At 40.8% G+C, this 25,561-nt stretch overlaps 1 protein-coding gene across 1 annotated transcript in view; it reads right to left on the bottom strand.

Moving 5' to 3' along the window:
• CIT (citron rho-interacting serine/threonine kinase) overlaps positions 1–25,561 on the bottom strand; it is a 147,982-nt gene that overhangs the window by 93,070 nt on the left and 29,351 nt on the right. Inside the window, 2 exon segments of the mRNA XM_006192696.3 lie at positions 19,002–19,155; positions 20,628–20,831. Of these exon segments, the coding sequence (XP_006192758.2) occupies positions 19,002–19,155; positions 20,628–20,831 (358 nt within the window).

Here is a 25,561-nt window from a genome sequence, read left to right as displayed (position 1 = left end):
TGGTTTTAACCCCTTGTTTTCTGGACAGAGCTTGGTATACCAGATAGGAGCAGCAGTCTGTTTTCCGCTGACAGACTCCAAGAATCTGGCTGTTTTCAAAGTTCCCTGACGACAACAACAACATGGGGAAGCAGCGACAGCGACAGAGGCGTCAGGGAGTAGATGGAGCAGCAAAGGGATGTGGAGCGGGGATGGAGCCAGAATGAGCAGGTCTGGCAGCTGCCGGGAAATGCAAAAAGAACATTCTCAGAACTTCAGGTGCACTGAGATGTGGCAGGAGATGAAAAATGGAAAATGTGCACCACCAGAAAATTATTTAACACCTCTAAGCTCTCAAGGAATATCGATCTTCCCTGTTAGTCTCAGAATCTACTTGCTTAACTCTTTAAAAACTAGTTGATGGGAAGAAAAATTACACTGAATGCTTCAGCCCACTTGCCATGTGTACTTCCATCAACACAGGCTTCAATCCAATCAGATTTCAATTACACAATACCTTTTTTATTAAGCAAAAAAACCCCCACTTTTTAATGGAAATTACATCTCATTAAGGATAAAAAAGAGAAGTTTTCCACCTCAAAATAAAGGAAACTCAGAGAATGACTGAGGAAATGTGTGGAGAGAGAGATGCAGGTGGCATCAATATGGAAGTATCACGGTTAATGGCACATACTTTGACTAGGTCAAACCCCAGCTCCACCACTTACCAGCACTGTGACCTTGGGGAAGTCCCTTAACTTCTGAGCCTCAGTTTCAACACAGAGATAACTTCCTCAAAGGGCTACTGGGAAGTGTAAATGAAAAAAAACCAAACCTATATAAAGTGCTTATTAGCACAGTTCTTAGCATACAGTGAACACTCCATCAAGATTACCTGCTATTGTTATTGCTCACGCGAGATGGATGTTTATGACAGACCCTGCAGTGAGATACAGCAGAATCTGTGTTACTTCCTCTTTCCTGCACAGACGCACTCATGTGGATGTTTGTCAATCATAGCATTTCATTCCTAGCAGAAGTTTAAATTTTTTTTCCACTATAAACTAATTTATCTTTGGGAGACTGAAACAGAATTCCATTTCTGTGTGAGAAACATGATTAACACAGGGGCAGGAGCCACCCTCCGTGAAATAATTACAACTGAGAAATTCCGTACTATAAAGATCCTTCTTTAAAACTGTCACGTTCAAGGCTAGCCCATGTGATCAGGATGAGAAAAAGGGCCGGGTAACCTTCAATAAAAGGGGACAGAAGTCAAAATGAAATACCCCAGCTGGTGACAGGTGAGGTATTCACAGGACATACGAAAAGCTAGGGACAGTAACCCTCTAGACAGGTAGTCAGTTGGGAACAACAGGAAACTCTGTAAAGGGCTTCTGAGGGCCACGTTTGGGCAGGGGAAAGAGTCACAGCTTCAAGCCAAAGAGAAGTGGGGGAACTGGAAATTCTCAACCCGCCAGAAAGTGATGGATGCTCAGCCTTGTCCAGGGCCTTTTAGGAGGAAAGAAACAGGGCAGCTATTAAAACTGCAGCCCCAGGCAGGATGTCTGCATTTACAGTATTCTGCATGGTATGGGAACGATACACCAAGAAATTAGCATCAGTATCGGTCCAGGATCCCTTAGGAAACTGGCAGACACAAGTAGAGAAAAACTTAGGGCCACATTCACAACCCAAGGCACACAGGACTCTCTCTTGATCTCTCAATCTCTCTCTCTATTTCTCTCTCTCTCTCTAACACAAACACACACACACAATTAGAAATGAGTTCACAATTAAAAAAAAAAAGTAAAAACAAACAACTACACACAATAAGGGAAAAGAAACCACCCAAGCTACCATGAAGGAGCATCAGCAGATACAAGAAGTAGGAGAATCAGCTCCCCAAAAACTGCAGATAAGAGAACAATCTAAAATGGACCATAAAATAAATTGTAATTTATTATCAAGGTAAATGAGTAAGAAATTCTAATAAAAGAACAAGGTACTCTATAGAAAAAACAAAGCACATCTGAAAGGAACCAAATAGAACGTTAAAAAATGAAGAGTAGGATTGCTGAATTTAAAGTCTGAAACTCAGTGGATGCTTTATGTAGATGAGACACAGCTGAAGAGGAACTTAGTGAACTAGCAGTTAGAGCTGAGGAAATCACATAGACCCATGGTCTGACCTGTAGGCTGGCAGCATCAGCATCACCAGGGAGTTGCTGAGAAATGCAGAATCTCAGGCCCTACGCTATGCCAGCTGAACCAGCACCTGCATTCTAACAAGATCCCCAGGTGATCTGTGAGCATGCTACAGCTGAAGGAAGTGCTCACAGAGAATGCAATACACAGAGACAAAGAAGGAGAAGGTTCAATACACCTCCAGTAAGAGCGCCAGAAGGAGAATAGAGAACTAGCTCCAAATTTGGACGCCACTTTTTAAAAGACTGTATAATCTAAAGACTAAAAAGTATGTGACCATACCTATCTTGGGGGGGGGGGGGTTAATTCTCCTTTTGCTTGTACCTTATGGGAAAAGTCCCTTTTTTAATCCTCCTAAAGCATAATTTTTTTTTTTTGCTTTAAAAAAGGTATTATGTCCCTGAAATCATTGGATTTGCATCTATGGGGGTACAATACACACTGCACCTAAGAACACAGCATGGTGCCAGGCACACAGTAGGTGCACAATAAGTATCTGCTGAACAGATACATCATTACATGACTAGAAAATGGCTCTTGCAAAGAGAGTACCTAGCATTACAGGCCACAAAGTTAATGGATATTTGAGTTAAATGAAGAGGCTTTAAAAGCGGTGATGGTTCTGTCTGAAAAATATGTTAATGAGTGCCTATATTAGTATCTTCTGATACAGTATTATGAAATCACCATCTCACCCACTCCACGTGTCCACTACATTCAATAATGACAAATAAGATGTCATATATTAAGATCTGTTCATTGGTAGGAAAAATACGAAAAAAAACCCTTCCTTGTGTATTTTTTAAATAAATCAGCCTACACTTGAGGTCACATCGGGGCACATTCTCCTTAGTGGCAGGGGCTACACAACTAAGTTCTGGAGGGATTTTTTTTCCCCCAGTTCTAAGATAGATGGCAGAACAAGACTTTCAGAAAGAAAGAGCTATTTTAAGAGCTGTAGTTAGTCTCTCTCCTATAAATTCTCAATTTTTAAAAATCCTGACATTCATTAAAAGCTTTGGAGGGGGGCAGGGAGTATGGCCTTCAAAAATATCCACACACCAAAAAAAAAAAGCAAGGAAAGAAGAAGCAAATGGAGTCGTCCTCTTGGCCCTACTTGTCTCTAACATGCTCCACCGAGCTCCATGTATCCCATTCAAACCTTTAACTTGTCGGCATACCAGACGAACATTATTATTAAAAACACGAAAGATTTTCGGATGTTGGTCGAGTGTTTATCATCTGCTTTCCCCACTGGAACGCAGGCTCCATGGGGGGAAAGACTATGCTGTGTTTACTATTATACACCTAACACCTAGAACAGTATCCATCCTAGCTTAAGGTTTAATATAGACTACCTTAAAGGAATGAATGAGTAACTAGAACCTTGGAGGTGGGAACTAGATTCTCAGACCTCATGGGCTATCTCATGCCATGTGCCACTGTAGGAAACTCAGAGTACCCAACTAATCATGAAGAATTGGCGCACTGAAAACAAAAACCTGAACCTAGATCTAGGTCATAAAACTCCTATGACTTTCAATCATCACTGTGGGTTACTGACACCGGTGCTGAGTTGTGCACGGCAGAGGCAGAAGATGAGTAACAGACAACATAGTCAGAAAGGACAAAGGCACATAAATAAATACCGTGTAATGATATCACGAATCAAGACCGTGCCTGGAACACAGTGGGCAGTCAATGGTATTAAGTCAAAAACACTTTCAACTTCATTCTATCTACCATGATGTCCCACACCTTTAAAAAAAAAAAAAAAAAGTACTCAACTGATTTATTAGATGTTCAAATCTAAAAGGAAGACTACCCCCAAATTAGCTGTCTTCCAGTTCCTCAAAATCTGCGGCACCGACGTGACTGTGCCTATCCACATTATGAACCCAGAACTGCAAAGTAAGTGAAGAGGAGGCTATCTGTGTCCTTTGGAGGTCAAGATGTGGGTGGGACAAGTGGAGAGTACATAAACAGAGTGATGGCCATTGTGTTTTGCCGATGGGGATACAGTGAGTTTTGTGCGTTCCCGCAGGAAAGTATCATGGAGGTGATTGAATCTCAAGAGTTAGTTAAAAGGTATCTTCATGGACTGGAGTGGGGATAAGTGCTATTTTAGAAAAGCCACGGAACAGGAGCCCATGAAAGCTGCGGGTAATGAGGCTGGGAAGTAAAGTGAAATCTCGGCTGGGCCTTGAAGGTGTAACAGAAAAAAACAAATCTGACTCCACATTAGCTCTGTTCCTTTGACTTTAACCCTGTGCTCTGCTTCCAAGGCTTAGTCTTGCTGGTTCTGCACCTTCTGCAAAAAAATGTTGCCTATAGCCTGAAACATACAGAATAGCGATTCTCAAGGGTCTGACCTTTAAAGATATTAATACTTACCCATTCCTATAAAGATAACAAGTTGAAGAATAGAAAATAACATTTGTTTTGTTGGATGTTTACAGGGACATCATGATCTCACCCAGGTGGACAGCTGCAAGAACAAACGATTCCAAGAACAAAGAATTCCTATACCGAGAAATTTGCAACAACCAAGCATAACCCCTCCCCTTTTTAGTATAAAAGGAGCCTGAATTCTGACCTGGGGAAGATGGTTCTCCAAGATATCAGTCTGCCATCTTCTTGGTCTGCTGACTTTCCAAATAAAGTCGCTATTCCTTGCCGCAACACCTCATCTCTCAACTTACTGGCCTGTCGTGTGGCAAGCAGAACGAGTCTGGACTCAGTAACAGAGGGGGATCCTGGACTGGACTGACAGAAGGGATTATTAGAGGGAGTTTTAGAGCACTGGGCTGGTGCCTGTGCCAGAGGCTGATACAATCGTCTCAGCAGTGATGATGGGAAGAGGTCGATGCTGGGAACCGCTGAAGGACAAGCCTACAATAGTTAACATGACAAATTCTACACTAGGGAAGTGATAACAGAAACAGAGAGGATGTGGATTCACAGGAGATGTGGCAAAAGGGTGACAAGTGATCGGAGAGCAGAGATTTTAGGAATATCAATAACTGACTCTTACAATGGGAGCAACTCCGAGATGAAAAAGATGGCAACAGAAAAAAAGAGCAAGATACCCAATATCAGAGACTTCATGGGAATGAACCACAGAATAAATTAGCGGATGGGCAAACAGAGCTAGCTACTAAATAAACACTAAGTAATTTAGCCCATGAGAACAGAGTATATCCCCTAGGGCCCCAGGCAAGTCCCCTACTGTCCCCACTCTGGGTAGGAAGTGGCCAGATATCACTTGTCCAAACAACACGTTGTATACACAATGCAAAAAGAAGATAAATCAGATCCAGTTTCCAATAGACCTGAGTAAATAAAAAATTATCCCATGTCTTTGCCTCCCAAAAGAGTCATAAAAAGACTTTAAGGTAATGTTGATTTGGCTGGTGGTCAATTTTTACAATAGTGTCTTCAAAGTAAAAGAAAAAGGAAGTTAGCATTACTCAAGTATGCGCTAATCAATCAATCTCAAGGATGCTAGGGATTGGCTGCCAACAGCTAAGTGGACAGCCCCTCTGGTGGCAGACAGGAAATCTCGAAGGAGCTGTGTTCTCTACCTGAATCTCACCATCCTCAAAGCCATGTTCCTACAGGCTGATTAATATCAAATTTTTGGTAAACAACTTATGTTTTCCCACAGAATTAACTTTGAGGGAAGCTCAGTCTCAATTCTGGATCGCACTTCAAACAGCCTTCTAACATTTTAGTGTTACTTTGTTTTTTAATCCCTCTCTCTTGGTTTTAGTACACAGTGACCTGTGAAACACCTACATAGGATGGAAACATTCAAAAGAGAATCTTTTCTAAGTGCAACTAATCATGGCTGTATTTCTCGCAAAGCTGGGCTTGGATACGTCCAGTGTGGGGCTCAGATGGAGACCCCAGAATATACTTGAACAATGGTTCCTAGGCTTTTATTTCCTGGGATCCACCCGCACTAAGATCCCAACAACTTTCCCTTCAGCACCTCCCTCCTTGAATTACCTCCACCCAAGGGCATATCAGACTAGATTCATTCTTTGCTGCCCTCAAGACCTCTGTAGTATCCTTTTCTCCAACATTTTTAAAATTTATTTTTAAATTTTTATTATGAAAACTTTCATATAAACAAAACCTAAATGTCCGTCGATAGATGACTGGATAAAGAAGTTGTGGTATATTTACACAATGGATTACTTCTCAGTCATAAAGAAAGAATAAAATAATGCCATTTGCAGCAACATGAATGGACCTGGAGATCGTCATTCTAAGTGAAGTAAGCCAGAAAGAGAAAGAAAAATACCATATGATATCACTCATATGTGGAATCTAAAAAAAAGACACAAATGAACTTATTTACAAAACAGAAACAGACTCACAGCCATAGAAAACAAACTTACAGTTACGGCGGAGTAGGGGAGAGAAGGGAAGGGATAAGTTGGGAGTTGAAGATTTGCAGATATTAACTACTATATATAAAATAGACAAACAACAGGTTTTTACTGTATAGCACAGGGAGCTATATTCAATATCTTGTACTAACCTGTAACAAAAGAATATGAAAAGGGATATATACATGTATATGTATGACTGAAGCATTATGCTGAACACCAGAAGTTGGCACAACATTGTAAACTCACTATATTTCAATTAAGGAAAAAAAAAGGAAAACTTTCACATGCACAAAAATGGTATGGGAGAAAAATGAGCTCCCACACGTCATCTCCCATCTTGAACCACTTGCGAGACTTCGAACCTCATTTCATCTCACCTCCATCCCTATTTTATCTGCATGTTCGCTGATTACTAAAAACAAACCCCAAACAGCATATGATTTTATATGATTTTACCAGTAACGACTGCAGGAGGTATCCCTAACCCAGGGTCTCCCACCTGTGGCACCACCGACACTGGGACTGGAGAATGCTTTGTCGTAGGGGACGGACGTGTGTATTGCACGGTGTTGAGCAGTGTCCCTGACCGCTACCCACTAGATGCCAATAACACCAAAAATGCCTCCAGGTATTGCTAAACGTCCTGCAGAGGGGCAAAACTGCATCCAGTTAAGAACCACTCCTCTAACAGATAAGGACTTTTTAAAAACCGTGACCACCATACCTTCATCACACCCAACAAAATTAAGAGTAACTCCTTAACATTATCTAGTATCACGTTTGTGTCCGATTCTCCCAGTTGTCCCCAAAATGTCTCTATAATTGATTTGTTTGAATCAGGATTCAACCAAGGTTCACACGATTTGGTTGGTGTGTCTCTTATTCTATAAACACTGACTTTTTTTTTTTAAATGGCATTTGCTGGTTTAAGAAATGGGATTGATCACATGTCCCTGTAGAATTTCCCACATTCTGGGCTTGGGTGATTGTAGCCTTGTGACATCAATGAACACGTTTCTCTATCCTCCTACGTTTCCTGTCAACTGGCAGTTAAATCTAGGTCCTCCCGTACACTCATATCCAATTCTCTTGGCGAGAATACTGCCCAGGATGTGCTGTCTACTTAGTAGTGCCTGACATGAGAGGGCACACCATGCTTCTCTCTCTTCGTATGATGTTAAGAATGATCCATGGGTTCCAGTGGCATTAGCCGGGTCCCTCCCTCATGAAGTTCCCTCTCATCTTTCACTTCATGGTCTCAGCAACCACTGATGACCACTGCCTAGAGCCATCATTTCCTTAAGGGCTGAAAAATGGTGGTTTTCCAATTGCATCTTTCCTTCTACGTTTATTTAGCACATCAACAATTTGGTTACCCTGGAATATAAAGACAGGATAAATGGTTATTTCCCTCTATTTACCAACATTCAGAGTAATGATCTGGGGCTGGGTGGGGACCTTAGCAACTGCCAGAAGTGACCAATGAGATTTCTTTTTCAGTTATCATTATGAACTCGTGAATTTTTTTGAATTTTTTTGAATTTGAAGTATAGTTAGTTACAATGCGTCCATTTCTGGTGCGAAGTCTAATGTCCCAGTCGTGTGTGTATGTATGTGTGTGTGTGTATATATATGTACATTTATATATACGTGTATATATATATATATATATATATATATATATATATATTATAAATATATATATTTGTTTTCATATTCTTTTTCATTAAAGGTTATTACAAGATACTGAATATAGTTCCCTGTGCTATACACAAGAAATTGATTTATCTATCTTTATATATAGTTTATATATATACATAAAACTCATGAATTTCTGTATACTTCATGTGTTTCAAACCCCTGCAGTCTTTTTGATGCTCATACTGTTCCATCTTAGGCCAGGAGAAGCCCCTCTCCTCTGCTAGATATTCCTGCCAGAAGAGTCAAATCAGAATCAGAACCTAATTTAGCTTTCGGAACTACTTTCCAGTTTACAGGGACTGGAAAAACAAGTACAAAACCACCATCCACCACCATCGTCCCCTAATGAAGAAGCAAAGAGACAAATATGGAGATAGTCTTTAAGACAATGACCCAACTTCTTTGTCATGGGGAAAAAAATTATGTATGTATATATGTATAGACATAGACATACACAGACCTATATGTATATATAGACACATACATATATATACATGTATATATAGAGTTTCAGTCATTGCCTGGGGGACAAGGGGAGGAGTGGGAGGGAAGGGATACAAGGCGGCATGAAGAAACTTTAGGGGGTCACGGATGCTCATTACTTTGAGTGTCGATGGTCTCACAGGTGCATACGTATGTCCAAACTGTACATTTAAAATACATGCATTTGTTGTGTATCTCCCACTCCTCAATAAAGCTGCTTCCAACCATTGGGAAGAGAGAACATTTTGTCCCCAATCTTTTCCGGGGCTAAGGATCTTGCAACACAGGCTCCTTCACCCCATGAGAGGGAAGCGCTGAATGAACACATCTAGTCTCACCCTTGACTTACTCCTCATCCAGGGAGGGAGGAACTGATCTGACCCATCGGAGCTGGACACTCACAAGGCTGCTGCACTGGAAGACAGGGTGACCCCACCTCGAAATCAACAACCTGGCTCGACACTTCTGACTTAACTGCCTACGTCCAAACTTGGCGGGCACTCGGCCAACTGACCTCCCTTGTCCTGCTCGTCCATCAGGCCCACCTTCCATGAGAGAAGGCCCACCAGTCTCCTCGGTACCGTGGGTGAATCTACTGGAGCCCTACATCAAAGTGGATGTACTCCCCTTGCCGAGGGTAAAGTGGGTACTTTCATCCCTCCCCGGCTATGGGTTCTTTGTGTGTGTGTGTCCTTTGTTGGTCAGAATTTTGAAGGACAGGAGGGGGGCTCTTGGTCCCCAAACTGCCAATGCTGTAGTTGAACATTATCTATTTCTTTCCATGACCAGGGATCAACAGAGTCAGCTGCATGTCTCTTCCAAAGTGAAGACACTGGAAACCATTTCCGAACCCTCGGTCATGAGCCACCTGCACCTCCTACGCTTTGTCCCTCAGCTTCAATCTGTTCTGACTCCTGCCAACCTCTCTCTTTAATTCTATCCGAACTCTGTCCCTGGAAAATGAGCGTAAATGCAATCACCGCGTTTCATGGAATTGACTAGAAAGTTGGCTGCTGTGTAGAGTCCCAGATGGTTAATACAGTTTTGAATCTTTGGCCAAATCATTTCCTGGTTGAACTGAAGGATTGGCTGAGGACTCCAATTTATGGGTTCTGTAACAAACCTATTCCCCATTTCCCATCACCTCCCAGGAAAGGTTAATTTGCCTCATTTAGAAATGATTTCCTCAACTGGAATTTAGCATTACATGATTGGCTTACATGAAGAGGCATCACAGAAGTGGTCATAGGGAAATCTCAGGGCACATATTAGAGGGATGTGGTCCACCATGTCATGAGGGGTCTCATTTTGGGGAACCCAACAATGAAATTCCTCAGGGCTCAGTATCCAGAAAGTTGAGTCTTTTCAGAGCACACCATTCTGGATTTTCTTTTCTCATGGGACGGGGGCTCTGATAACTGTTTATTCTCCTTTTCGATTTGGCCACCAGGAGGCTGAGGACCCCACATCTGCCCCCATCTAGCAATTTAACAGGAACTTGTTTTTACCCTAACCCTGACTTTATTTCCTGACCCTGATACGCCCTTCACCCAGATTTCTCGATTTATTTATTTCTATCCTTTTAATATTGCAATTATCTCTAAAGTAAGCCATCTCAATTTCTCTTGGAATAAAGTGGAATACTATGTATTTTTAACATCTCTGGTGGTAGCTTCTAAATTCAAACTAGAGGGGGAAAAATCCTATAATCCTAATCCATAAGCATTTCACTCTTTTTAGCCTATTTTCCCCTGTCAATAATTTACTCTCTTAAGAAAAATCCCTGAGAGACATATAAATATTCACCTATGTATCTCTTAAGGCTCTAAGAGCTACTGACTACGTGTCTTTATTATTCCTTTTTTATGTTTTAGCAGGTGGTGCCCACACGCTCCTTGTCTAGTAAGCTGAGTTTCTGCCAGCACTACTGCAGCGTCCCCCTGTCTTCCCCGCCTCCTCTCCCTCGTGCTGATTCTCCCGCACCCCCAGCTCCCCTTCCTCACTTCCTCCAGCCACTGCAGTGACTGGCTGGGTATCTAACAGGGAGATACATTTAAAGGCCAACCAAGGCTAATGGAGAAGTATATCTACCATCCTCCTCAAACTAGCTCAGAAAACAAAGGGGCAAGGGTATAGCTCAGTGGTAGTGCTTAGCATGCATGAGGTCCTGGGTTCAGTCCCCAGTACCTCCATTAAATACACAAACCAACCTAATTACGTCCTCCTCCCCAAAAAAGAAATGAAAAACAAGAAATGAGGGGAGGGGGAGGCTCAAATGATAGAAACCTCCAAATAAGCAGACCTTAAGAAGGCCCCCAACACACAAACACACACACACACAATGTCAAGTCAATGTCAATTCTGAGATAACGCAGAACACCAAAATAAATAAATGAAGTATTCATGTTAAAACCATAAAGGGTTTCCATTTGAGAAGAGAGAACTGCTCATCAGAAACCAATGCCAGGATGGCCAATTCAAAGAGTAAACATGGTGAGATCGAACAAAGACTTCTCCATTTATTTCAATGATGCGGGAAAACAGCCTGATAATAGACACTCCCGAATTTTTAGCAGGCAGTACAACGATGTCATTCAGAGTACAAGCTACACTGGATACTCTATTAGCACATAGAATATTCTGGAAAGTTATAGAAGGAGCTGACAGGAATGATTCACTTTAGGGAGAGGCACTGGGCATGGCGTGGGAAGGAGACATTTTTCACTGTTTAACCTTCTGTGTTGCTTGAAATTTGTTACCATGGACAGTACTGCTTTTTCAACTAAATTTTAAAAAGCAAAGTGAACGTGGAGTCAGGGAGACCTGAGTTAGACTCCTGCCACTGCCAACTCCTGGTTCCGTGACCTTTGCCAAGTGACTTCATCTCTTTAGGCCTCAGGATCCCACGCACTGTGGGACCAAACACACAGTATCTGCCTCAGGGAGGGCTTAGGAGGAGTAAATAGGACAATAATATGCACAGTGAGCTTAGCCGAGCCCCCAGGCACCTAACAGGTGCTCAATAAAGGGTATGGCAATATAGCACATACCTGAAAACTGTAACTGAAGGAAACTTTTGTTTTAATTGAAGTATAGCCAGTTTACAATGCTGTGTCAATTTCTGGTGCACAGCATAACAGTTCCGTCATACACATACATATATGTATTTCTTTCATGTTCTTTTTCATTATAGGTTACTACAAGGAATTGAATATAGTTCCCTGTGCTATAAAGTAGAAACTTGCTTATTTATTTTATATATAGTAGTCAGTATCTGCAAATCTCGAATTCCCAATTTATCCCTTCCCTGGCTGATAACCGTAAGTTTGTTTTCTATGTCTGTGAGTCTGTTTCTGTTTTGTAAATAAGTTCATTTGTCTTTAGATTCCACATAGTGATATCATATGATATTTTTCCTTCTCTTTCTAGAATGATGATCACCAGGTCCATCCATGTTGCTGCAAATGGCATTATTTTATTTTTTATCGCTGAGTAGTATTCCATTGTATAAATATACCACAACTTAATCCATCCTTAATTAAAAGTAAATATGGTTATACCCATTATCTTGCAATAACTTGTAATGGAATATAATTTGCAAAAATACTAAATCACTATGCTATACACCTGAAACCAATACAATATTGTAAAATCAACTATACTTCAATTTTTTTTTAAAAAGTAAATATGGGACAAGAGTAAGCTGTGGGATAGGGGGTGGAAGGCATACAAACGCCTTTTTTGTTTTGTTCTACAACCACCTATTTGCTACCAGGAAGCAAAGATTAAGTTAAACCACCGTCTTCAGAGATGAAGGATTGTAAGTCCATCTGAAAGAAAAGCTTCAAATTCCAAAAGCAGAGCCTAACATCCAGCGTTTCTAAGCAGTTCCATCTACCCTCAGCCAAAAAGCAGTCCCCCCTTACCCTGAGCCCAGAGGACAAAACAAGGAGGACTTCACAAAGATGAGTGAGAAACTCTAAGGCTGATATATCTCATTTTCTTCTTTTGCAGGCTTCACAAATGCTACACACAGGAATCTTATTCCTAGGGATCTTATTAAAGTGCAGCTTCTGACTCAGCAGGTCTGGGGTGGAGGGGGGCCTGGGTCTCTGCATCTCTAACAAGCTCCCTGGTGATGTTAGTGGTGCTGATGCTGCTGGTCCATGGACCACACTCTACATCATAGCAAGGTTCCACTGACCCCAGACTACGTTCCCATTGCTTGTTAACAATGGCAGTCTTGAGTGATTCTCATTATTGGAATACTCTCTCTCCCAGTAACAACCTGACCGATTCTTCTAAAACAAGTTCTCAACTAGGAGTGGCTGTGCCCCTCAAGGGACACAGGGCAAATGTCTAGAGACATTTTGGGTTGTCACAAGGGGCAGGGTGTACTGGCATCTATGGGTACAGGCCAGGGTGCTGCTGAACATCCTGCAACTCACATGAACAGTCCCCAAACAAATATCTGGTCCTAAACATCATCAGTGCCAAGGCTGAGGAACCACATAACCTCAAACAAATAGAAAACATGAATCGAGTCCTCTCAATTCAACTTGAAACTATCAATCGCAATTTTGGAAGTGGGTCATCAATCCAACACGGTCCTTTCCCAGGCTAGATCTGAAGTGTGGAGAGGGTAATAGATTAGCAGAAAGGACAGAATGCTGTACAAGGGGAAGGGTTCACTGTGTGTCTTTCTTTAAGATCAAGTTCGTGTGATTTGGTAAGCCAGCGGGCGACCTACCAAGCATTAAAATTTCTACCATTTTAAGGTACAGCAGTTTAAACAGGACCACAGCTCTGTTTAAGCAAGGACCTATAGCTTAGACTGTAAGTTCCCTGAAAGCCAGGGCTGTATCCCAATTTGTTCATCAATAGAGCTACAGCACCTAACATGGCACTTAGAACACTGCAGATACTCAAGTATCATGATGAATCTTACAGATTCAAAATTACAATTCCAAATGTGCTGAAATGGACAGACATTAAGCAATGGTTTATTACTTGTTATCACCACAAACGTCATTAATTACAATTACTTATGCTAAGGCATGCATGGTATTGTAGAAAGAGTGTGGGCTCTAGAACTGCCCAGACCTCAACCTAAATCTGGACTCTTTCTCTCTCTCACTTGCTATAGAACCTGGGACAAGTTATCACAGTGTCCACATCATAGTATGGAAACAGTAATCCTTACCTCTGAATTGTTTTGAAGTAATACAGTGTAATACACTTAAATACCTGGGGGTTGGCACAGAACAATTGATACTTAACCAGTCTTTCCTATCATACTGAAGGACTGGAGAACAACACCCAGTAGGTCTTATGGTGCTGATTTGTGCACACAACAGTGTGTACGAATTTCACCCGAGGCAAGGAAGCTGTAGAATCCCTTTCCTTTAAACCAAAGGCTGTGACCCCTCGGGTTTACTGAGAAATCACAGACTTATGCACTTGTGGTTTCATTATGGCCGTTCTGGGCCAGGTAGTGAATAATGATCAGAGACAAGGGCGGAGGGAGATCTCAGTGCTGATCTGCAAGGGACCAACACTGAGTCACTGCCGGATTGAAATGAAATGTACTCTCTGCTAACAAATGCTTAGGACCTGGAAACGCAGAATAACTTTGCAACAACTGTGCCTTTCTTGGAAGAGTGAAAGGAAGATGATGCGAGAGAAGAAGCCCACGTTGTAAGTAACAGACAAACAAGTTCTCTAGAGCATTAGAACAGATGTTCTAGGAAATCACCCACAATCAGCATGCACATTATGTATTACTCACTGTCAAGACATGGCAGTCTTTTTTTTTTTTTTTTTTTTTGGTGGGGAGGGAGTAATTAAGTTTATTTATTTTTTTAGAGGAGGCACTGGAGATTGAACCCAAGCCCCCATGCATGCTAAGCATGCACTCTACCACTTGAGCTATACCCTACCCCGCCTAAGACATGGCGGTCTTGAATGAAAGCGGCAAGCGTGCTGGTTCCACTGACATCACTAGCCTTTAGGGGAGGATATTTTAAAAGATGTGAGTAGAAGGGCATACCAGACAGTAAAACTTTCCCATTGACAGGAGCAGGTGCATGATGCCAGGAAATGAAGGCATAACCCCAAAGGCATGAAAGAGGAGGTCTGACTGGCTTCCAGAAGCCCACAAAATCAGGCTAGGGGAGCAATGAGACTTGCCCAGTATCACTGGAACTGCACAGCCCAGGGCAGCTAGTACACTTCAGAAGCCCCCTACTACAACTTGGAAAGCAGCCTTAAAATAATGATGATAAGTAACTGAAAACTCAACCTTCAATCTGATCATGCAAGGCTGGGAATGAAGCATCAGAGTAATAGGTACACGGTGACATCCATGAGTGTGGCTGTAATTCATCAGAGAGCTCTTGACTTGCTGGGAGAACAAACATTCCTGAACTTGGTCAGATTCTTGGTTCGCACTGTGTTGCCCACAGCAACTCCAGGGGAGGACCCAAGAGGGCACAGATGCTCCTCAGGGTCAAAGCCAAGGCATGTCCTAGTTTCTCCCAGGAGCCACCCCCAAATCTGTCACTCATAAATTTGCCCAGACCATTCTGAAACTGCATTCATATATCCTGCCAGGACCACCTCTTGAGATAATGAGTTTTACAAGATTACTACCTGCTGTGTTAAGCAGTACGTCCTTTCATTGGTTACAACAAGAAAAAGAAGAATTAGGGTTGAAATAGCAGAAAGGCTAATGTTGCTTTCATTAAAGAACAATCTTGTGTATGGAAAGTGGAAATATTCAACAGCCTGGAACCACTAGGCATTTGAGCAGCAACCATGAACTCGGGAAACCTAATGACTTCAAGTGCTTTGGTTGATGAAAGTCACTCAACATGTGTTTATGAAAAACAGGACTGGACAAAGGCGTAATTTTTGTTAGAGTTACCTAGTTAGAAAATAGCTCAAATATCATGGAGTCCAGAAATGTTTTCAATCACAAAACCCTCAACTGATTACAAATACACAGGGATGGGAGGTTGGTGAAAAACAGGAAAATCTGCTGGGAGACATTGAAATTGATACCTCGGCTCTCTGCATTGCCAAGGAATGTGACGGAACCTTCAGGAAGAGGCTCTACCAATCCTCAGTGCACATGGAGATCCCACCCACCGGCTGAACTACACTAAGTGACTCAGCCAGGATTAGTCTCATTGACTGCAGACATTCTAACTGCAATATGGTACCCTGGATTGATTCCTGGAACAGAAAAGGGACATGAGTGGGGAAACTGGCGAAAACCGGAATACAATCTGAAGTTTAACTAACAGTAATGTATCAATACTAATCTTATTTTGACAAATGTGGCATCGTTATGAAAGATGCTAACATTACGGGAAACAGGAAGAAGGGTATGCGGGAACTCTATACTCTCTTTGAACTTCTCTTTAAATCTTATATTAAAGTATTATATTAGAGTAAAAGGGTTACTAAAATTAAAAGAAAAAAAATTTTTTAAAGCAAACATATTTCATGACTCTTCAGAGCCACTATACTGGGAGTTAGAAGTCAATAAAAACCATCAAGAGTTTCTGTTAGAGTTTTAGAATCAGGATTCATGGCAAAAGACATGAAAAGACATTTTTCTAAAGAAGATGTACATAGGACCAAGAGGTGTATGAAAAGGCGTTAATCATCACTCATCATCAGAGAAATGCAAATCAGAACCACAATGAGATATTACTTCATACCTATTACGATGGCTATCACCAAAAAGACAAGAGATAATGTGCTGGCAAGGATGTAGAGAAAAAGGAAAGCTTGTACACTGTTGGTAGGAATATAAATTGGTACAGCCACTAAGGAAACAGTAAAGAGTTTAATCAAAAAACTAAAAAATAGGACTACCATATGATCCAGGAATCCCAACTCTGGGTATATTCCCAAAGAAAATGAAATTGGTACCTGGAAAAGCTATCCATGCTCCCACATTCATGGCAGCATTATTCACAGTAGCTGAGATATGGAGTCAATCTCACTGTCTGTCAGTGGACGAATGGATTAAAGAAGAAGGAAATCCTGCCATTTGAGACAACATGGATGAAGCTGGAGGTCATGATGCTAAGGGAACTAAGACAGGCACAGAAAGAAAGAAAACTCACGATCTCACTTACACAGGAATCTAAAAAAGTTGAATATATAGAAGCACAGAGTAGAAAGTTACCAGCGGTGGGGAGGTGGGGGAAACGGGGAGATGCTGGTCAAAGGGTACAAGGTTGGAGTGATGTAGGATGACTAAGTCCTAGAGATCTAATGGACAGCACATGACTACTGTTAATAGTACTATATTGTTATAATGAAAACTGAAATTTTGAATATTGAAAATTTGTTAAGAGAGTCGATTTCAGGGTGCTCTCATGAAAGGAAGGAAGGAAGGAAACTATGTGAAGAGACAAATATGTTAATTAGCCTGACAGTAGTAATCATTTCACCACGCACATGTATATCAAATCATCACGTTGTGTGCCTTAAATATACAATTTTTATTTAAAAAAATAAATTTTAAATAAGAATGAGGATTAGTTGGGTGAGGAGTACTCCCTGATATGAACTGGGTGTAGGAGGGGGTAAAATATGTGTTAAAGGTGAGGAAAAACTAAGGACACAGAAAAGTTCAGCAGAGCCACAGAAGACACAGCAAGTGAGTCAACTGTGGAAGCAACAAGTATGAAGATGACTATAGTGACCCAACACAAAGTCATCTCATCCCAGTGATAACCATGACTTTCCAAAGATGGGGCTCAAGACAGACATCATGGGCCACAGTCTAGAGACATGCATCCCCTCAGGCACCATGCAATCAACAGAACAGTACTTACTCCCCCTTGGAAGCCCAATAAGCCTAAAACCTATAACCAGCCTGAGAGAAGACGAGAACAAAAGCTAGCACTTCTGCCACAATACCAAACACAGTATCAAGGTTCGCCAAAATACAAAATAAAGTAATTAATCACCACTGACCAAGTTAGTTGAGTGGAGATCGGTCATTAGGCATCATCGGCAGGTGCACGCAGAAAAAAATTAACTGCTTATTCAAGATTACAGAGAGAAAGGGTAGGGTAAGGAAGGATTAAGTACTGAAGCAGCATCGAAAAGAAACTGGATCAAATCTTTCCAAAAGCAAAAAAGGAAGACCGCACTGAAAAGACATTGCTGATTAAAAGCTCTGAACCTTGGAGCTTTGGGGGTTGATGCCTAAAGACTAGAAAAATACAATATTGTTCCCAGAAGAAAAAAGAAATCACCAAGACAGATTAATGGAAATACAGCCTATTTAATTATTCTGGCAGGAGATTAGAGAAACCATTGAAGTGGCTTTCATCTGGACGATACTGGATCTTAACTCAGTGCATAGCTTCCTGAGGAAGCGGTAAGAGGTTATAACTACAACACAGCTCCAACTGGAAGCCTGGTGTTGACACCTAGAAATGGATTCCATTTCCTTACCTCCCCTCATCACCAAAAATAAAACACACACTCCACCAGGCCAACTCCTTCCCATCTCTAATCTATGCTATTCACTGGGTCAGGTCATTAGATCCAGGAGTAAAAAAGACTGAGAAAAAAATCACCAACTTGTTAAAAAAAAAAAAAAAGCAGTTTGGATTTGTTGATAATAAGTCAGGTCTTTGTTTTTAATGAATTTAGTTTGCACTAGTTGATAACAAAGTGATGTACGAATGAATCCACTGTGCACACACATTACAGATTTTACATGCTTGTGAGCAAAGACAAATATTTTAGAGGGAAACAAACGAACACAGCAAGGCATTTATGGTTTTAGTGCAGGCTTGGCCATTAGCAAAACAACCTTGGCACTCTGCCTAATCTCTGAGTTTTTTAATCCGTGAATGAAATACCTATAAGGCCAACTTTTCCTCCGGGAAGAAACTGCCAAACCAACTGACAACCTTCAAACTCTATCAATCTGTACCCCTAACGTACTGAGAGATAATATTCCAAAGGCCACAGAAACACAGAGTTTGAAAAATGACGCCATTCTATGCAAACAATTTTAAAGAAAAATTATTACTAAGGACAGCTACATCATGTGCCTCTTCTCTTCTCTTCTCGTAATTACAGCTCTTACTTATATAATTTATACCCGCTTCAGTGGGCCAGAATAATTTCAGATCATTCTTACATGTTTCTTAATCCCAACCCCGGAAGTGAAGGGAACACAGCTCTACTTACAGTTATGAATGTTATTCCAGTCGATTTTAGAGAAAAAAGGATGACAGCAAAGGCCTTCAAATGTCAGCCTCTCTTTCTGGCCACACAACAAACTTTGGATCAGATCAAGTAATTCACTGCTAACTTTGGGGTCATCTGGAAACTTCAAAAACCGCTAGAAAATAATTTCCAAAGGAAAATAAAAGAATTATTCCCTTAGCAAATTCAGCTTCTCATGTCCCCAAGTTTAAAAAGTATTTCTCATTTATCCAAGTTGGTTTTTTTTTTCCCTTAAAGAAGGAAGTTTAGTGCCCTCTTAACTTTGGACCAAAGGCATGTTCCCAAAATAAATGGCCTGCTCACATCAATAGGGCAGCTCCATTGCAAGGGTTCCATATCCTTCATGGCTGATCTCTGCTCCCCTCTCCCGTCTCATCTAGCTACACTCCCCACCGTCCTGTGCTACCCAACAATGATGCGCTATTTAAAGCTGCCTGAACAGACCTTGCTGTTCCCTCTGGCTAGAAGGCCCTCCCCAACCCAAGCCCCTCTTCCCTGCCTACACCCCTGCCTCCCTCTTCCACCCCATCACCCCCTCCTGCATGTTCCCTCTGTGCTCCACCTTTGCATGTACACAGTATATTCTGATTTCCCTGTGATGATGGAGAAAGAAGGCAGAGAGCACCTGCTCCTCCTCGCCCATCACTGCAAGCCTGGTAACCTAATGATACCTTGTACAGCTCACTCATTACTGAATGAATGGACTGAAATGGAGGAAACCAATTAGCCCCAAGAGTCATCTCAGGGGAAACTTTAACTCAAGAGGAGACTGAAGAATAACAAATAACACATGTATGCATGAAGCATATACAACATGCATTATACATAGAAAAATACCTATTAAACATCCTACAAAGACGAAAATGAATGAGATACAAAAACCTGTGAAATAAATTCTTCCTTTTGGTTGAAACTAAAACATAGATCTTTATCACATCCTTAAGAAATGGGCTTAATATAGTGGCAAATACAGTTTACTAGAAAACAGATTTAATTCTACTTTATGTACGTATTACTGTATCTCTAACTTATGTCTTCATTGACTTTTTACTGCCATATTTGATACTAGTAGTAACAAGATGTAGAATAGCGTACTATCAAGAGCATGGATTTCCAAGCCAGACTGCCTGTGTTATCTGGAGCAAGTTACTTAACCACTCTGCGCTTTACTTTCCTCATCTGTAAAATGAAAATAATAATGATCTACCTCACAGGACTGTTTGAGGACTAGCCAAGTTAATGACTAAGACTCATCAATTCTAAGACTCTCGTTTTATTCACATGTAACGGCACTGAAATCAAAATGCATTTCATAATCAATGAAATATTCTAGATTAGTTGGCAGCAGTTTTTTCCTTCTAAATGGTACAGAAAATGATGGCACAGGCGTACAATTACTGGCAGCTGAGAGTCGATACAATACAATCAATAAAGTATTTAGAGCCACTTTGGCACAAAGTAAGTGCTAGATAAGTACTTGCTATTGTTAGTATCCAGATCTGCTGGTTTACAATATAAAAGTTCATTCGCACAATTTTTAAATGGCGTTTCTTGACATTACGTCAAAACCTAATAATGGCTCTTTACCTGGAAATTCATGATGTTACTGAAGGTTCTGGCTGAGGTTCCCTCGGTGAACGGGGACCTTCCGTAAACCATCTCATAAGCGATAACTCCCACCGACCACCAATCACACTCAAGGCCGTAGACGCCTTTTCCATCCCCGTTCAACACGGTCAGCACTTCAGGGGCCATGTAATCTGGGGTCCCGATCGGGAGTTTGGCATTCACCTAGAAACCCATAAATAAAATGAGCACAGCAAATTTTCAATTACCTTCAAACAGATTGCCAAGAGCCACAATTCAGACATAAGCTGATTTGCGACTGATTATGCTATTCTCCCAGGCACTTGAACCTTCTGTCAAGTGGCACAGCTTCAGGAAATGCAAATGATTTACTAATTAAAAAAAAAAATTTTTTTTAAAGCACATAATATAATCCAAAGGCAAAGGGGCCAGAGCTGTTGATGACATACACCCTTTGGTTACACAAATGACAGTTGGGTGCGTACCTGGGATGGAAGATGTCTTTCCTGATACACCCTACTGATAGAACTTCTCTTACTTATGAAAATGGCAAAATGGTAACAACATCTAAAGATGAATCCAAAAGATCATCTTCCACTGTTATTGAAAAACTGGCAGCTAGCTGACAACATAATATTGCAAACAAGGCTTATCTCAAGTTTAAATATTTGGAGTCAACATTCCTACTTCAGCCCACCCGCAGGGCAAGACGTGATAATTAAGTTCCACCAGAGGTCAAGTGTTAATGAGTTCATTTTCCTCACCCCCAACCCCTGTTTCTGGGTTCCCTCCCCACTGTTTAGAAACACAGGGCCCTCCAATCCAGTGGCATCCAAGCACCTGACCTTGACAGAGAACTATTTGGACAACGCTAGGAGGTCTTTTATAAAGCCAAATATATATTCCATTTAAAGAATTGCCCTTATTTCTGAGAATTTATCTTTCTGACTGGTTTAGTGCTTAAACATCCTTTCTTTCTTGACATGATGCTGATGAAAGAGGTGGGTTTTCTGCCCCTCACCCCAATCCCTTCCTAGGAAACCTAATAAGCTGGCAACCCTCCGGTTTTCAAAATTGTCTAGAAGTTTTATTGAGCCATGAAATTTGAAGTCTGAGGATCACCTCTCTAACCTTCTTCCCCATCAAAACAGAGAGGGCCTGGTATTAGTCACATACTGGGCAGACCAGTTGCCCAATAACTACCTCTAAAAAGGCTTCCCTCGCTTGAGCAGCTGCATGGTGCAAAAGAACTTTCCCCCCATTAAAGGATGTTAAGTGCATCTGAATAAGCCAAACGATTTTATAGATAAGGCCACACATCTTTAAGGCTGGGCTTTATATATCAAGAAAGTCCATTTGCCTTACTTTGATTTGACAGGAGACTGAGAAGAAAGTGAACGTTTAGAGAAGACGCTAGGAGGTCTCCTTTCCCCAGTGATGAAGACCCAAGCTCTTCCAGTCTGAAACTTTAATCTTATCCATTCCTCTGCCTCAGAGACCCACTGTTACAGGAAACAAACCCATTCTCCTGACTCCCTTCTCTTTTCACCCCTTCCCTCAGGCCCACCACAGGTTTTTTTTTTTTCCAAACCCTAAACATAGAAAACAGTGTGATACCCAGAAAACAGTGTGATACTGTTACTCCTGACACAGGTCAGCCATCACTTTGGGCAACAGGATTTCCATGGGAAACACACATGGGGAAGCTACACCACCCAAGAAAAAAACCACAGGCCTGTGCTGAGAGACAAAAGTAAGGCGAAAGAAAATACCTGGTCACCAAGACAGAGCACCTTAAGCCTGAGGAACTGAAAGTAGCTTAAGTCAAGGGGAGGTCTTGATGGCGGGAAGACTAAGCCAAGCCTTCTGTCTTTTAATGTGTGTGTAAATGTTAATGAGCTCAGCACAGAATTAGGATTAAATTACAGGGTTTTGGTTAAAAAAAAAAAAACCTTCAATGCTGACAATGAGAAATAAATATTTTTAAAATATCAAAACCAGAGAAGAAAGACTGTAATACCTTGGTTTGATTGGGTATTGGTAAAGCCACTGTATCGGTGATTAAATGCTTACCCTTTATGCCTAACTACCTGGCAGAACCCTTACTGCACACTCCTCAAATACGCATCCTTTGCACTTACTGGGTTTTATTCTATCATCATATTAGATTGGGAATATTCCGTTCTTGCTGGCAGCTCCTGAAACTTGATGACTTGTTCAAAAAGAGTTGAACTTGACTGGGTCATGTTTACCCATGCAAAGCATGGTCATACCCATACCAAGCATGACCCAGCAAAAAGTATAAATTGCCAATGCTTCACTTTCAAACTAATGATTAGATGTATCAAAGAGAGTCAGATAACTGCATAACTGATTTTTGCCCCATAACAGGGCAAATGTGATTATATACATTTATGTCTAATAATTTTGTAAATTTACAAAATTTTCATGGAAAACACTCCCTAGCTTGCTTTTTGTATTCTCCAACTATATACAGTAAATAGTAATTAACAAAGACTTAGTGACAATTAATGGACTACTAAAGTGTCCATTAGCTATTGACCTCCACGTACATTTCCTTAGTTCCATAGTGTCATCTCACACATCCTGATAAGGATTTTACAAGATGCTTTCACTCTCTTCTGGTGGCAATTCATAGCCAGCTAATCTGGGTGAGACATTAAAAGTGGGACTGTGCACTAGAAGCCCAGCCACATCATCTGACAAGGCCCTAATTTTACTAAACTTTAGTTAATTTTCACTATATTGACAGGGAAGAAAATATACCAGTTCAAAAGGAGACAGTAAGAACATGACTATAAAGAGAGACAGAGGAGTCAGTCTCATTTGGAGAGACAGAGGGTTTTAAAAAAAAAAAAAAGGAAAAAAAGGAAGGGATTATCCTAGCAGATTCTTTAACAAGCAGAGGGCAGATGTGAAAAGGGGAAGAAAACCAGTCTTCATCCTCCCAATCCCCTTCCCATAAAATGCTTATACATAAAGCTATTTCAACCTAACTTTCCTCCTCTAGTTGCCCAGGGCATAAACATACACCTGCAGAAGCAGGGGGAAAAATAGTCTCACTAGGTTGGCTCCTCTTGGAAAAGTAATAAAATCTTTCCACTCCCCCATAAATCTCAAAAAGGGCTATCTCCTATGGGTTTCCAACTGCTAAATGGTAGTGATTATCACTTAAGATGCTATAATGCTCTTTATTTATAATCTCCTTACAATTGTTTTCGTGAGAGCTGAGTGAGACAGGTTGGAACTGTCAGCTGTTTGCCATTCTTTGAGATTCTAATAAGGTGAAGTGGGTGACATCTCAGCTCAACACCCAAACCTCCAGGCAGTACAATCCACCTGCGTCTACTAACAAAAATACTCCAAAGCAACATTCTGGCTAAGAAGCTTAAATAAAGACAATGGAAGATGGAAAATTCAACAGATCTACAATTCACAAACATCCACAATACAGAAACAATCTGTAGCAGTGGTAGGGAAAAAGATGAATGGATTTGCGGTAATACAGAGTAATTTCAGCAAATGTGAATTATATTTTATATAGTATATTTTGAGTACAAAAGTACTTTTAAAACCTACTTTAGTCTGCTCAAATCTGTGAACCTGAAACTGATCTAAAAAATAAAGTCTATTAATGAAAAAATTTTTTAAACCTACTTCAGACCTACAAAACATTCTATTTAGAGGAAACATGTTTCACCCAGCCCCACGGATCAAAAATAACCAAAAGAAAAAAAAGTGTAATTCTATATCCATACTGGATTTGATCTGGATTGTAGATTATTGGTCTTTTATAACAAAAGGGTCTTTGCACTTGAAACAAGGCTAGAAATTCCTCCTCATCTGCTTGTCACATCCGGCCCTAAGAGGACAAAGTTCTGGGGAAGTGATTCTCTAAGAGGAAATACAATATTCTCAAGTGTGCAGGACCGAGTGCTATTACCTCCTTGACCAAAATAATCAGGGCTTGACCACTGAGCTGCAAATAAAGATGAGTGCCTCTGGGAGGCTCCCCACCTAAAGTGAAGGATGCTACGGTTAGAACTGAAAAAGGCAGTTTGCCACACTGAGAAATAGAAATCCGAAATGAATAGGAGTCCTGTCTCTCCACCAAGCACTCTGAAAATAGTGACTCCAGATGCAGAGATAGGATCTTACTCTTTATTCTCATTTATTTACCAGGCAGTGACTGGATCGAAACAGAGTTTTCCCGAGTAGGTTTTATCACAAACACATATTGCTGGCTCTCATTAATAAGCTCTCTGATGCTTCTCAATCTATGGCAGTGGTTCTCCACTAGGGGTGATTCCGTCCCCCAGGGAACATTTGGCAATGTCTGGAGACATGTTTAATTGTCACAGTTGGAAATGGGGGTGCCACTGGCTTCTAGTGGGTAGAGGCCGGGGATGCAGCTGAACATCCTACAATACAGAGGACAGCCCGCCACAGCACAGAATTATCTAGACGAAAATGTCAATGGTGCTAACTATGTGTCAGTGCTTCATTTTATTTCTAGATGCATGAGTTTATTAAGGTCACTAATGCAATGTGTGTAAGTTTTTGAATCCTAGATGATAAAACTTTGTATTCTTGAACTTTTTTTCTGTTTTATTCCACTAAATTCAATTCTTAACTTTTCATGCTGTTTCTGAATTGTACATAACTTTTAAAACATAAAATGTTTTGATTCTATACTTTTTTAATTCAAGTACAGTCAGTTACAATGTGTCAATTTCTGCTGTACAGCACAATGTCCCAATCATGCATACACATACATATATTCGTTTTCATATTTTTTCATTAAAGGTTATAAGATATTGAATATAGTTCCCTGTGTTACACAGAAGAAACTTGCTTTTTTTTAATCTATAATCTAATTACTAATATAATGGTCAAGTGGAATAGATTATAAG

Source organism: Camelus ferus, chromosome 32 (genome assembly GCF_009834535.1).
Source record: "Camelus ferus isolate YT-003-E chromosome 32, BCGSAC_Cfer_1.0, whole genome shotgun sequence".
NCBI lineage: Eukaryota > Metazoa > Chordata > Mammalia > Artiodactyla > Camelidae > Camelus > Camelus ferus.
This window is presented reverse-complemented; position numbering and strand designations above follow the sequence as displayed.